Raw genomic sequence first — 14,463 nt, forward strand, 5'->3', positions numbered from 1 at the left:
TCCGGGGCTGTTCAACAGCTCCGGTCCCGTTGTACATATTAGGTGGGTTGTTGCCCCTCCTATCTTGAGATAGGTTATTTGGGACATTTCCACCGTTACGTACTTCGGATCGGATCCCCACTGAGCGGGCCTGGCTACCATCCCTAACTCGATCCTCTCTGTGAGAATTGAGGCGATCTCGAAGGTCGCCTCCCTGGGTAGTATGGTGACTTTGTGCCGAACTTAGTCGCTGGCGCAGGTCTCCTCTCGAGAAATCACTCCGTCCACTACCGGTCCAGTGACTCCTGTTGGACAGGCTCGGGGTGCGTCTTTGGCGGCTATGACCTGATCCTTCCTCCGGCACCCCGCCGCGCCAGAAGGGTCCAGCTGACGGCGGGCCCCTCCTGCTATTTCCGTAGGTCGGGATGTCTCGGACGGGCTGAGGAGACGGATATCTGATGGGAGAAGGAGGATGCCTGACCGGGGAGGCGATCCTAGTGCCGTCCGGACGGACTAAATTTGGTGGGGGCCTCTCGGCCCTGCCAGCTTGCTGGTCCCGCGTTGGGCAAGCTGGACGAGGAACTGGACGTCCTTCGAGGACGGGCTAACGTCTCTGGCTTTCCTCGGCCCTTCTTCGGGAATTTCCTCGATCTCTTCTGGCGTTCTCGAGGAAGGCTGAGAGCTAGGGGTTGACGTCCTAACCGAACGGCTGTACTGCTGCTGTCCGGTCCGAGGCATTTCCCTGAGGTTTGCCTCCTGATGGTGTGATGAAGGGGTGGAGTTGGCTGCAGGAAGTCTACCCGAACGGCTATGCCTGGACCGATTACTCCGGCGAGACTTAGGAGCCTCGCCTTGCCTCTCTCCAACGTTGCCGTTGGTTGTGAGAGGGGGTAGTCGGCTCAGAATATCCTGGATTTGCTGACCAGCTGCTGCTAACTGGCTCCTCAGCTGAACATTCTCCATCTCCACCGCAGAATAATAACATGGATTCGGATTAGGCGGCCGGGGCGCTGAACTACCAGTGTCGTCTTGGCCCGCCGGCTGCTTTCCCGGCCTCTGCTGGACTTCAGGAGCTTGCTCATCAGGGATGGCAACCTGGTGGGCCTCCTGCCCATCATGCTGTTCTGTCTCGTTACCATGCCTGGATCGAGTGGTCACCATAGTTGGATGTCTGCGGTAGTACTAATCGAACTTGCTCTCAACGAAAGCACCAAACTGTTGACGCGGTTCTTCGGCAACAGGTAATTAAGAGAAGAAGAGAAAGAGATTAGCACTCAAGGTAGAACCGTCACAGATATGAAATCTTATAATGAACTAGGTGACTCAAGACACGTTTTTAAGTGGTTCAAAGGTTAAAATCCTTCTACTCCACTAGTCAATATTATTCATCCTCTCTGGGTATTTTGTTTACAAAGTATATAGTCCTTCAAAGACTATTTTTTCCAACCCCTATCAACTCCCAGGGTCTCCCTATTTATAGGAGAAGGCACCTGGAAGTTGGTAGGGAGGTCAACCCGTGACCTTACCATTTGTCATATCCACTCTGTGGCATTCATGATTAATTCCTAAACCTGACACATAAGTGTGGTCTAATCAGCATGGAAGGATATAATGGGCCGCACGGCCCAACCCATCCGTGGGTGTCTGACACGCACGTTCCTACTGCGTGTCCGAGAAGTCAAGGGGATATTAGACACGTGATGTCAGATATATGCACGTTTATCTTGCGTGCGTTGATTTCATAAAGGCTCAGAGCTTCCTAGGCTCCTCGCGACACGAACAGCTCGTATTCCGAGCTGTTCTCCCGGCGTGGCCTTCAGAGGCCCCTCTCGAGCTGAGAAGATCCGCCTTGGAAATAGGATCTTCGTCCTGTGGGCACCTCGGACTAAACCTGATTAGTCTGAGGCTCGTCCTGCTAATCAGCCCGTGGGAAAATCAGGGCGTACAATATCTTTATTATGTCCCGCAAGATGGATGATCGAAGAGAGGCCTCATTCTTGGAAGTAAGTATGTGGAACTGTTGATGAGCTAGAGGTTTAGTAAGAACATCATCAAGTTGATCCTTCCTTGAGAGACAAATCTTATCAACTTGTCTATCATCAAAGTAAGAACACTCAGGAACCCATTCTCAACTTGCTCCCTAATAAAGTAATAATCTCGAACAGATGTAAAATGTGATTTTTTTATAAAATATTATACAAAATGGCATTTTTCAAATTTTGGGGCCCTAGGCATATGTCTTGCTCACCTATGCCTAAAGCCAACTCTAGATTGTTAGCACCTACATTGTCACAATAAATTATTGGGTAATGATGAGGATCAACAATGCCAAGTTCAATTAGAAGAGGATAGATCCAATGAAGCTTAGTTGCAGTAGCCGCAACAGATCGTTACTCAACTTCAAAAGAAGAGCGCGAATTTGTGCGCTACTTTTTGGAACTCCAAGAGAAAGGGTTGCAACCAAGATGAACCATGTAAGCTGTAGGGATTTGACCCTTATGACCCTACACAATTCACACACACACATTAATAACACCAAGGTCAAACTTGACATTTCCCTTTATCAGATATTTCCTTTTGTTAGGTTACTTTCCCTTTTGTTTATTACTCAGATAACCTAGAAAAACCTCATGTGCAGAAATCGAACCACATCATTCAAGGGTTTCTACTCAGAACTCAAACATTTGATCAAACACAACTGTTATCCCCATTTCTTGTCGTGGGCCCGGGACGAAGGTCCAGGCCCATGGTCTGGGCGTTCGGATGTGGGCCCGGCCCAAGCCCGCTTGGTACAGGAGTAACCAAGGGCCACGGCCCTAGTGTGATTTGGACTCGGATGGTGTCTGGGATGGTGATCCAGGACAGTCGTCCGGGAGACGTACAGAGTTCGGATTACAGTTGAAACTGAAGCATACGTAAACGATCCCGGAGCCTGGTAAATGGTTCGAGCCTGTGGTAAACGAAGAGGGACAAAGGTAAACGAACCCGGATTAGGTCCACCCGATTTGGCAAGGAAAAGCATCCGTGACCCTGAAACCATCCCACGACGCGTGGGGGTTGTCCCCACTTTTCACCTGCGGAAAAGGCCACCTCGAGATTGTACGCCACTGTTTCAGACCTACACTGCCAAGTACTCTGACTGTTTTTGTCCCCTGAATCTGCCTCGTAACTCGGAGTGCCCAGACCAAAAGCACTGTTTTGTCGGGCGAAATGTAGCTTTTGGGCCGCCCCATTGGGCCTTAATTAGTCTTGGACCCATGTATGTTTTATCTTTTATATTGGGCTTCCGCCAGAGAAGCCAAGAATATCCACATCTTAAATGGGCCCGGGTCATACCCGGCCCAGATCCAGTGTTCATACGAGCCTATAAATACAGGCAATAGAGCACTGAAAAATGGATCTCTCTTCGACTTGTATACAGTTATTCTGTCAAAAAATAGAGAGAAACTCCATTGTAAAAGACTTTCCAAGCTCTAATACAACTGACTCGTGGACTAAGGCTAATTAACGCCCCAACCACGTAAAAATCATGTGTTAATCTTCTACATTACATATCATTATTCTTAGCTAATCTTCATTAGTATAGTTACCGAAAATCTCGGTAAACAACAACCAAACTCAATCACAAACAAAGAAACACAATAGAGAGTAAGGGAAGAGAGAATAGAGATTTATAGAGGTTGACCACCAAAATTTGGGGCTACATCCTCTTGAGCTTGCCTCAGAGATTGAGAGCTCTCAAATCCACTAATCAATGAAGAATCGGTACATCCAAGCATTCAAGATTCCTGGTACAGCTTCAACAGGTAATCTTGTTCCTTAATCTCTTTCTTTTCTATGTTTTTCCCTTGAAACAGAAAAACCCTATCACTCTCTCATGTTCTTCTCTCTTTTCTTTACCGGAAAAACAACTCATCTCAAAGCTCTAAAAAAATGGCTCCTCACAAAAATACACAATAAGATCTGTTCCTTTATTTTGTTTACATGTATTTATAGAGTAGCAAAAATAAAGTAAATTTTGTTTGAGTGATTTTCTTGTTTTAAACTGAATCTGTTTTGTTGTTGAGCTGGCACGAATTTAGTTGTGAAGTTAGTTGTAACAATATTTTGTAAGTGGCTCTAACAGAATTTTGGTTCTGAATGAGGACTTGTATTTAACATAAGCATTAGTGGAGATGAAGTCATATGTATTTTCAGTCCAATTAGCATCTAAAAATGCATGAAGAGTAAGAGTAGATTGGCAATGGAACAAAATTTCATGACCAAGAGTGTCACAAAGGTAGCGCAATAAACGTTTGACTACAAGCCAATCATCACTTTTAGGTCAGTTAATGAACTAACAAAGTTGATTCACAACGTAAGAAATGTCAAGACGAGTGAGAGACAAATATTATTGTAGGCTTCTAGCAATGGTTTTGAACTCAAATGGATCATCTAGAGCAGTGTCTGAGTGAAGAATGAGAACAGGAACAATTGCAAGCAGAGTAACAATAGGTTTAACTTAAGCCATATTGGCTTTAGTGAGAAGATCAGCTATAACATCGTTGACAAAGAAATAAACCATCATCATGAGAGGATATTTCAACTCTCAAGAAATACGTAAGAGAACAAAGATTTTTAAGATCGAAATGTTGTCAAAGGAGATCAATAAAGATATATACAACTACGAAGCATGGTAGCAAAAAGAAAGCTAAACTCAACAAACATAACATGATGAAAGGTGTAGACTCGAGATGTGGATGTATCAAGACAAAGATAAGCACTTTGAGTAACAGAATAGCCTAAAAAGACACAGAGAATGGACTTGAGATTAAATTGTGAAAGTTATGAGGATGAAGCCAAGGATAATAGAGTCAACCAAAAGCTATGAAGTTTGGAGTAGTTAGGTAGAACATTAAAAAAACTGTGGTACGATGAGAGAAGTTGAAGAATGGGAATAGAAAAACAATGAAATAGACAGCAGTGGCAAAGACAAAGGATCAATGAGACAATGGTATAGATGAATGAGGAAAAAGAGAAAGACTTATTGGTTTTTAGATGGAATCTCATGATTCTTATCATGGTATCATGATTCAATTCATTTGCAGGCATTCGATCCAAAGAGTGAGTCAAGCCACACGAGATCCACATAGTGCAAAAAGATACTTGAGATCCAAAAAAAATAAGCGAGTTGAAAAATAGTCACTTGTGATCAGGTGATATAAGATTAGTGAGCGAAAAATCGTCACCGTCTTGAGGGGATATTGAAGTATGGTGTCCCACATAGAATAAATGTAAGAATATTAAGTAAACATGAGTAACTCCACTAATCAACAATTAGTTTTTTAGATGGAACCTCGTGATTCTTGTCAAATGAGAGGTGTGATATCCCATTAGTGACAAAAAAGTATAGAGAACTTGATTTTCCTCCATTGTCAGAATATAAAGTGAGCATTTTTTGTTGAAAGTGATGAACTTGGTGCTCTTCTTACTTGAGAAGTTGAGCCTTTGGTGGATTCATCTATGAGCTGAGATGACGAGGCTTCTTCATATTGGGCTTCTTTTTGTGCTTTAGCGGCCTGCTCCCCGTTTTGACCAGTGAAATGCAAGGTTCAATGTTTATATGCATAGAATAATATTTATATACATATACATCCTCACATGCCGTTGACTATTGTGATTGCTTGTAGACACACTAAAGTTAATACATCCTGATTTTCAGGGGTAAAATCTCAAAAATTAAGAAGTGTAAACGTTGATTATATATCTATAAAGAAAAGGCTATAAAAATAGACTCGATATCTTGAACGAGAAGAAGAGCTTAAAAAAAAAAGTCAACACCAAATGCAAGTGACACACTATTTTTGGTATCAAGTGTACAAGTAATAGTATATATAAGAGTATTGTAATAAGACATCATATTGTGTCCAACACCACTTAAAGTTTAAAGCCATTACATTTAAACACTTATATGATGCCACAATAAGTGGTGCTCGACAGCATATGATAACCTATAGCAACACTCATATGAAATCATGTTTTGTTCACAAATTTCTCATACAAAATGGTGGCTTTTACACGAATACAAAGTTATACACTAATATCACTCGACTAAACTCTAGAGTATAACCCAATACACATATTTCCTAACCCTGCATATGGGAAAATAGACTTTTTTTCAGAAAACGTAACACAAGTCATAAACTTGAAACTGCAAAGTAAGGCTCTAAGAAGAAGGAGGTAAAGGGTTAGTTATGAATCCCGAGGGCCATCGAAGGATTGCGCCTTCCTCAGATTCCAATGGAGGCCTTCATGTATGCTGCGGAAAAAGTCAGTAGTTGAGTCAACTAGACATGCTGTGGGAACAGGCCATGGGGCCATACTAATCACAAGCGCATCCCCTGGTCCCAACTCTTTCCTGCCCTTGCCATCGAATGACGCCCACGCATTGCTTCTGCTGTTGAAAGGCACTTGCACACGTAATGTTACATGCTCCGGCATTATCAGTGGTCGAAACGATAGTGAATGAGGACAAATTGGTGTAAACAGTATTCCAGGAACCTGAACAAATAATATATAGAAGATGAATGAGTTGTAATATAGACATTATCATTTCATCGAAGTCTCTCACAAAAATGACAGCTTTACGTACCTGTGGATGAACCATTGATCCTCCAGCAGCCAATGAATATGCAGTACTCCCAGATGTTGTGGATAGAATCAAACCATCTCCTTGGACAGATGTGAGAAACGAATTGTCACAGTAGCACTCTAGATAAGTGAGGTATGATGATATTCCGCGGTCAATTGTAACCTCGTTCAGAACAAGTATTGGTTCTTCAGTTTCATACTCAGTTTTAGCAGCATCTCTGATAACATGGCATATCAAACGATGTCGCAGTGTTATATTAATGGGTCCCTTCAAAATTGAATCAAGGATTTCTTTGTAGCTTTCACTGTCTGAAGAATATGTTAAAGATAACTTTTTTGAGCAGACAGAAAAAGTAATAAGCATGTTATTTGTGAAGAGACAAAACAGATTATTACTGAGAAGCTAAAGTATAAATAATAAATATCATGAACACAAATTACTGTCACTTGGCATGGTGGAAAGAACACAAACACAATCAAAGGATACATAAACGGGTCATGAAGCCAAGAGACCCTAAAGAAAATGGAACTACAGGAGGAACTGGTCCTTTGAACATGGATGCCGCCTGTAAATAAATTGTAAAAGGTCAGCACAACTCAAATTAGATGCTACGAGACAACATCAATACAGTAAAAGTAATGATGTTAACTATGCAAAATCTCAATTTCAAAGGTTCAAGACTTCATTTTGAAGAATAAGTTCTGCAATTAAGAGATAGCACTGAGTAGGTTACTCCAAGATTTGAAGAAATTTCCTTAAAAACACAGCTGGATAAAGCAGATAATGAAATCGTTTGATACACCAGCTTTGCTGGATTCTGAGTTCTCAACTATTCTTTATTATACTAATATCAATATTTCCAAATGGTTTCATGATATTAATTTCTGCTAGGCAAGATGAATTGTTCAAAATGTAAGGAATCACATACCCAAAGGACAGTCCCATCCCCACCTAGAGTTACAACGAGATCAACTTTTTTGTGAAGGAGGGTGATTTCACTGTCTGTCAAGAAAATAGCACGGAATTAAAATTTAAACTTTAAACACTAAAATCAAGAAGTTAAAGTATTTACATGTTATCATTTTAAATTAGTGATGATGAAAAACACTTTGCTCCTCACCATCTTTCCAGGTATGTACATAGTTGAAGTCAGGTGATTCTGTTAGAAGTTCAGTTTTCACACGTGGTTCCACATAAATGTTCATCCTTTTATGCTTTAACCATCTGCTTACAATGAAACAATGACGAATGAGGGGGTTAAAACAGACTTTACAAAAAAAAATTGGCCTCATAAATTACTAAGGGTGCAAAAAAGATCGAGTCGTAGGACATCTTTCATTTCAGAGAACCCATGACACCAGCATTTATACTAAAAACACAACTCAAAATGCGCTTTTGTAAGCAGAAAACTAAGGATATCTCAGTATCCAACCACACCTGACCATTTCTGAACACATAATTTTCACAGAAGTTGAATTTGGCTTGGTCAATATAAGCACAGTCTGTGGGTCAGATTCCCACTTCAAAGAAATCTGAAATGAAAATAAGTGTTTAATTAGACAATAGACTGAAGATGACAGCATTATGCAACTCTTTGTTTAAATATGATGTGAAACAGAAAAGTTAGAAACAAAAATGATGGAAGCTTGCACTAACTATGTAATTCATAATAACATTCGGTGAGATAGCAAAGTAATACCTGTTTACTGCTGCGCTCTGCGGTTGTTATATTCCCTTTCTCAAATGAGACAATGTCATGCTTGTGTTGGTCACTCTGTTCACCTTTGCAACACCATGACAATTTAAACGATGCCTGTTTCAGAAAAAATAAGGTTTTAATGGCGTACTCTGGAGAGAATAGTGATGTCAGGTTTAATATACTGTTGTATAAATTTACAACTGATTGTAACTATACCCGAAAATCAGAATCTGTTCAACCATTAAAAACCAAAAATAAAGTAGTAGTATAGTAACTAAGATACTCTACAGTCTACAAGATAAAAGTTGATTAGGCAATACAAAGACAAAAAAACTTTGTTTTCATAAGATTCCATAAAAATTCCATTACAAATATAAAAGGTTCCAAAACAATTGGGATGTTTTTTTATAAGATCAGACATTAGTGCATGTCTGAAAGAGTACAAGAATATCACCTTTCTTGTATATTTATCTTTAAACACCTTGAAATTAGAATTAGTTCCTCCATCTCGAAGAACCTCGTGAGAGAATATTCCATTATTTTCACAGCAGTCTTCAAGTGGATCAGTAGATTGGCAAGCCAAGTTCTCTATCTTCTTATCATCGGTATTTTGCTCTTTGAGTGACAAGCCTGTATCATAATCCACAAAAATCCTTGAGATAAGATTTAGGTAGAATCTTCACAGATTTATCTTTTTATAAAGAATTAGAATGGAGCAAACATCTTCTTTATGAAGACCGAAATTCGAACAAGAGTATATTGATACACAGAAATATGTCAAGTGATCAAAGAATATGGTTCAGCAAAAAACCTTTACTCTCCAAATTCAAGTTACGTTTACTCTCCAACTCGAATTTACGCTTCCATTCAGCAGCCTCAGCTTGAGCAGCAGCTTTTCCTTCAGCAGATCGTCTCAAGGCCTTTGCAACAGCTAGATAGGGATTTTCAATACAACATAAGCATCTTATACTTAATCTGTGTACATAATTCAGCTCAAATTAATTAAACATTAAAAACAATTATCTTACTTCTCAAAGCTTCAGAGAACTCTCTAAGGTGATCATCAGTTCCCAGAACTGGATTCTGTTGAATAAGTTCCTGTACTGCCTTTTCTGAGTTCAGAAGTGAAATTGAATTGAGAAAACCATTCTCAGGTTGTGAGGGTGAAACACTCTCATCATCCTGAACAAAGTTTCAACAACATTCCATTATAAAGCTAATACAGTTATATCATCAAACACAATAAATGCATTCCTAAATACCCAGACAAGATTATCTAATCACACCAAGTTACTCACAAATTATAATCTCACAAAAGCTAGAGCAGCCATTAGAGAAGAGAACTCACACCCTTAATTTTAAGAAATCAAAACTGAACACTGAAGATAAAAATACACAAATTCCAGCCACACCAACATATACACACACGTATAAATATATATATATAGAGAGAGAGGGAGAGAGAGAGAGAGAGAGGAGAGGAGAGGTGATTACAGTGGAATTGAGCTTGCTGGGAGCCATGGCTGAAATTGGAATTGGATCCCTTTGATTTCTCCTGAAAAAATCTTTCAGAAGCGTATGATATAACTAGTGCATAGCATTTCCGGCAAAAAGATTTGCTTACTTATAGGGAGAGAAAATTGGGTAGTGAGAGAAGTAAAATAAAATAAAGATTGGAACTTGGAAAGAACTCAATTTTAGAAGAGAAAGAAGATATGGGAGCGTGGACCCCACTCCCCAAAACAAACGCGTGGCGAGTCAAGACAAGTGTTGGTATATAGCTAGAATATTATCTCTCTCTCTCTTAGAGTCTCAGTCAACTAACCAAACCAACCACCCAAAACAAACAACTATTTCTCTTCAGTTATCTGCTGCTTCGTCGATCACCTGGTCCTTCACGTCAGTTATGTTTTCGTTGACTTTTATGACACGTGTCTATATTGGATTGGGTGGAGTTGTTGTGGATTGATTTTTTTTTAGGTTTTTAATTAATCCATTATCTTGGAGCACCTGTCAAATCTCATTATTTTTTGCAATTGCATTTTTTATCCTTTTCCTGACAAAATTATTTATTATTGTTTTTTAAGTGCTTTTTTTTCCTATTTTAATTAATATTTTTTAAAGTAATGAAAGTTTGAGCAAACGACATTGACTTTGAGTGCATAAACATTTCAGTAAACGACATTGACTTTGAGTGCATAAATATTTCAGTAAACGACATTGATTTTGAGTGCAAAATGCTGACAATAAACAATTTAAATTTATAAAAACTGATTTAATGTATAAATATTAAGATTTTTAGTATAAATACTTTTTTTATTATTTTTTTTAGCTATTTCACAGTTCAGTTAATAAAAATAGCAATGAAGTCTTTTTAGTTAAATTTTAAATTTTTTATAAATAATTTTGACATTAATTTAAATATTTTACATATCGTATTATATAGAACTATTTTTATAAAAAATAAAAATTATTTAAAAACTAAGAATTTTGTGAAAAAACAAACAATAAAGACTTAATTACTATTATTTATGTGGTTACTAGGTCCAACAATGTACGTTTCTTTAGTTTTATTTATATAATTTATTAATTATTTTTATTAAGTTTTTATGATTGTCATGCAAATTTTGAATAAATAAATAATATTATATATATAAAAAAATGACATAAACATATTAAAAGAAAAATTAAACAAAAACATTATTTGTGGTTCATATTGAATATACAAAACATTCATGATATTATTCAAATCACACCTCCATGATTGGAGAATAAACTTCTTTATTTTTTATAATAGATAAATGTTATTCTAATTTCTTATTTAGTTATAGTAATACTATTTATACACACATGACACTTATATATAATGTATTTATTATGTAGCATATATTATTGTAATAATAATATTTTATAACATGTGAATTTATATTAATATAATTATTAAACATCTAGTTTTGCATTAAATATTATTATAATAATAATTTATAATATTTGAATTTATATTAATATAATTATTAAATATTTATTCTAGTAAAAAATTTTAAAAATAGGATTATATATTATTATAATAATAATAATATTTTATAACATTTGAATTTACATTGATATAATTATTAAATATCTAATCTTGTATTATATTTTATTATAATAATGATATTTTATAACATTTGAATTTATATTAATATAATTAATAAATATCTAGTCTAATATTGAATATTATAATAATAATATTTTATAAAATTTAAATTTATATTAATATAACTAATAAATATCTAACACATTCATACTATTTGAATACATATAACACTTATATATAATGTATTTATTGTGTATTATATATTATTGTAATAATAATATTTTATAACATGTGAATTTATATTGATATAATTATTAAATATATAATTTTATATTAAATATTATTATAATAATATTTGAATTTATATTAATATAATTACTAAATATTTATTCAAGCAAAATTTAATAAAAATTAGGATTATATATTATTATAATACTAATAATAATAATTTATAACATTTATATTGATATAATTATTAAATATCTAGTTTTGTATTATATATTATTATAATAATGATATTTTTATAATATTTAATTTATATTAATATAATTAATAAATATCTAGTCTAATATTAAATATTATTATAATAATGATATTTTATAACATTTTAATTTATATTAATATAATTAATAAATATCTAATGATATTTTATAATATTTAAATTTATATTAATATAATTAATAAATAGTTATTTTTAATTAGTTTTTTAAGTATATTATATTAAATATTTAGAATATTTTGTTAAAATTAACAAAAAAAAATCGTTAAAATCAAGAATTTATGTTATCTACATATTTTTTTGTATAGAAGAGATATACAAAACCTAATGTTATTTCTTTAATCTGTAAAAAAATATATTATTGTTAATAGAATTTAAAGACTCCAATGATAAAAAAAATTTCTTAATAATTGAATTACCAAATTGAGTAAAAGTCAAATGACATTTATATTAGGGAAATCACCACATATATATACACACACACGCGCGATATTTTTAACTTTTTTTTTCATTTTTACAGTATTTTTTTTCCATTTCTGTCTTTTTCTTATTTAATTTTTATGTTAACAATTTTTTGTTAATTTCATTTTTACGATTTCTTTACGACTTTGACCCTAGTTCTCTTCATTTTCTCTTTTTCTCGGCAAAACCCAACCCAATTCTCTTATTTTTCTTCTCTTTTTTTCGGCAAAACCAGATGCCAACTTCTGTTTTTCTTCTCCTTTTCTCAGGAAAACTAGACCCTGATTTTGAACCAGTCTTCAACAGTCCTCTTCTTCTCTTTTTCTCGGCAAAACCACACGTCGACTTCTGTTCTTCTTCTCCTTTTCTCGACAAAACCAGGCCCCGATTTGTACCAGGCCCCGAATTCTAATTGCCACCCACCCACGATGCTAGACTTTGGAGACTCAAGAACCCCACAACCACGTCTAGCTTGATTGTAGCTAGAACTCAAAACCATGCAACCCACGCCCTCTCTGAATGGGTTTGTTTTCAAAAATTTTGAAATTTTGATGTTTAATTGAATACCGATTAGTTAAGTGAGCTTGGTTTAGTTTGCTTCTATGGTTTTGGGATTCTTAATTTTAGTTTGAATAGGTTTGTTTTTTTGCTTGGACACTATCTAGTATCTACTATGATGTTAATAGGATTTTCATGATAACCTCCTGAAAATTTGGTGTTATGGTTTTGTAAATAGACGATGTTGCTTGTGTCAGAAGTTATATTACCATAATTACAAAAAAAAACCCCTTTATATTAAAACTCCTATATACTATCTTTTTTTATAAATATGAACGTTTTTTTATCTTAATTTATAGTTGCTATTTACATGATTTATCAAAATTATACAATTATTTTGATTCAATTTGTTATAATTTTATAATGTGCGATTGAATAATCAAACTGTTGCAATCAATTTTTATAAATTTGGATCGCAATTATACATATAATAAATTATTATTTATGAGGTTATCCCATATGAAAGGAGTAAAATAGAATATTAATAATAATATTCCCTCATTTCTTTAAAAAAATATATTATTTGAACAATATCATTTTTGGATTGGGGTTTTGGAATTTTTTTAGATCTATCTGTGTCGAATTAATTAAAAACAAAGTGCTCCATGTGAAACAGGTAATCACAAAAATCAAGAATAATAAATAAATAAATAAAACGTGAAAAAGATACATGGTTGTGTTTAGTCAACGACGACGTGGCCGGTGAGTTTGACTGTCTATACAATCAATAACAGACAGAGGACACGAGGGTAATCATTGACAAATAATAGATTTCAAAGACCCACTTAGCAAATAAATTATAAAAAAGGACTATTTAACAAAATAGTTTTATTTTAATATGGTTACGAGTACGGTGCCAGTGTGGCGAGCTGCCCCTTGGCCCACTCACATGTGGTCATTTTGTAAGTGAGCATGCTTTGATGCTTGATAATTAGTCAAGTCGTGCAACAAGCAACTTAATGGGGTAAGGTAGTGGTAATTTTGTAATTATGCATATGTCTTCGAGACAAAAATCATATATGTTATTGGAAAGTCCTTGTATCCCTAAAAAGATCTTTAGGGGGAGGTGACTTAGTAACTTGGGGAAGCATCATGGCCACCAGCAGATAGGGGCCAAAGTTGTGTACTCTCTTGTCTTATCAAGGCTATATATTAATAAAACGATGTTTATTCATACTTGTCCGTGTATGCTTCCTTATTGCATATATGTTACTTGTTTGTTGTCTTCGTTGGGTCATCGCGTACCACTTGGCTTATTGAATGCTTTGTGTTGTGTCGACGTTCCAAGGAATGACTTGCTTTGTGCTTGCTCATACTTCGTTATTGTCTGTTGCATGTCTGAGATGTGTTTGTGGCTAATCACTGAGTTTGTTTGCCCGCAGGTGTGTGTTGTAAGCTGACTTGCTAGCTTGTAGTGTCTGCAAGTGCTGCACGTTCCGTCTACTTGGAGTTCCCAAATAGTCGCCCTGTGACACCCAGCATCATAGGATTGTTCATTTGTCAGTTTTAGGCGAGTTGGGTGCATTTTCAAACCGTTTAAACTTATAATTAGGTTGATA

General features: G+C 35.6%; 1 protein-coding gene across 1 annotated transcript; it reads right to left on the reverse strand.

The window, feature by feature from the left end:
- Positions 1-5,819: 5,819 nt before the first annotated feature.
- LOC133790453 (NAD(H) kinase 1-like) lies at positions 5,820-9,978 on the reverse strand. Its single transcript, XM_062228101.1, has 11 exons — positions 9,804-9,978; positions 9,338-9,491; positions 9,121-9,240; positions 8,764-8,939; positions 8,310-8,423; positions 8,048-8,142; positions 7,731-7,834; positions 7,539-7,612; positions 7,097-7,175; positions 6,611-6,918; positions 5,820-6,519 (listed from the first exon to the last, which is right to left on the reverse strand). Exons 1-11 carry the CDS (start codon positions 9,828-9,830, stop codon positions 6,211-6,213), a joined length of 1,560 nt encoding a protein of 519 aa, XP_062084085.1. The 5' UTR covers positions 9,831-9,978; the 3' UTR covers positions 5,820-6,210.
- Between the last annotated feature and the right edge of the window lie 4,485 nt (positions 9,979-14,463).

The sequence above is a fragment of the Humulus lupulus genome, chromosome 7 (assembly GCF_963169125.1).
Source record: "Humulus lupulus chromosome 7, drHumLupu1.1, whole genome shotgun sequence".
In the NCBI taxonomy this organism is placed as follows: Eukaryota; Viridiplantae; Streptophyta; class Magnoliopsida; order Rosales; family Cannabaceae; genus Humulus; species Humulus lupulus.

Bases quoted from the DNA above. Each gene is read 5' to 3' on its own strand.
- LOC133790453 (XM_062228101.1), bottom strand. From the start codon at position 9,830: ATGGCTCCCAGCAAGCTCAATTCCACT. The intron at 7,176-7,538 runs GTATGTGATTCC...ATTTATTTACAG, and splicing joins GGGATGGGACTGTCCTTTGG to GCGGCATCCATGTTCAAAGG. The intron at 6,919-7,096 runs GTATCCTTTGAT...CATATTCTTCAG, and splicing joins TGGCTTCATGACCCGTTTAT to ACAGTGAAAGCTACAAAGAA.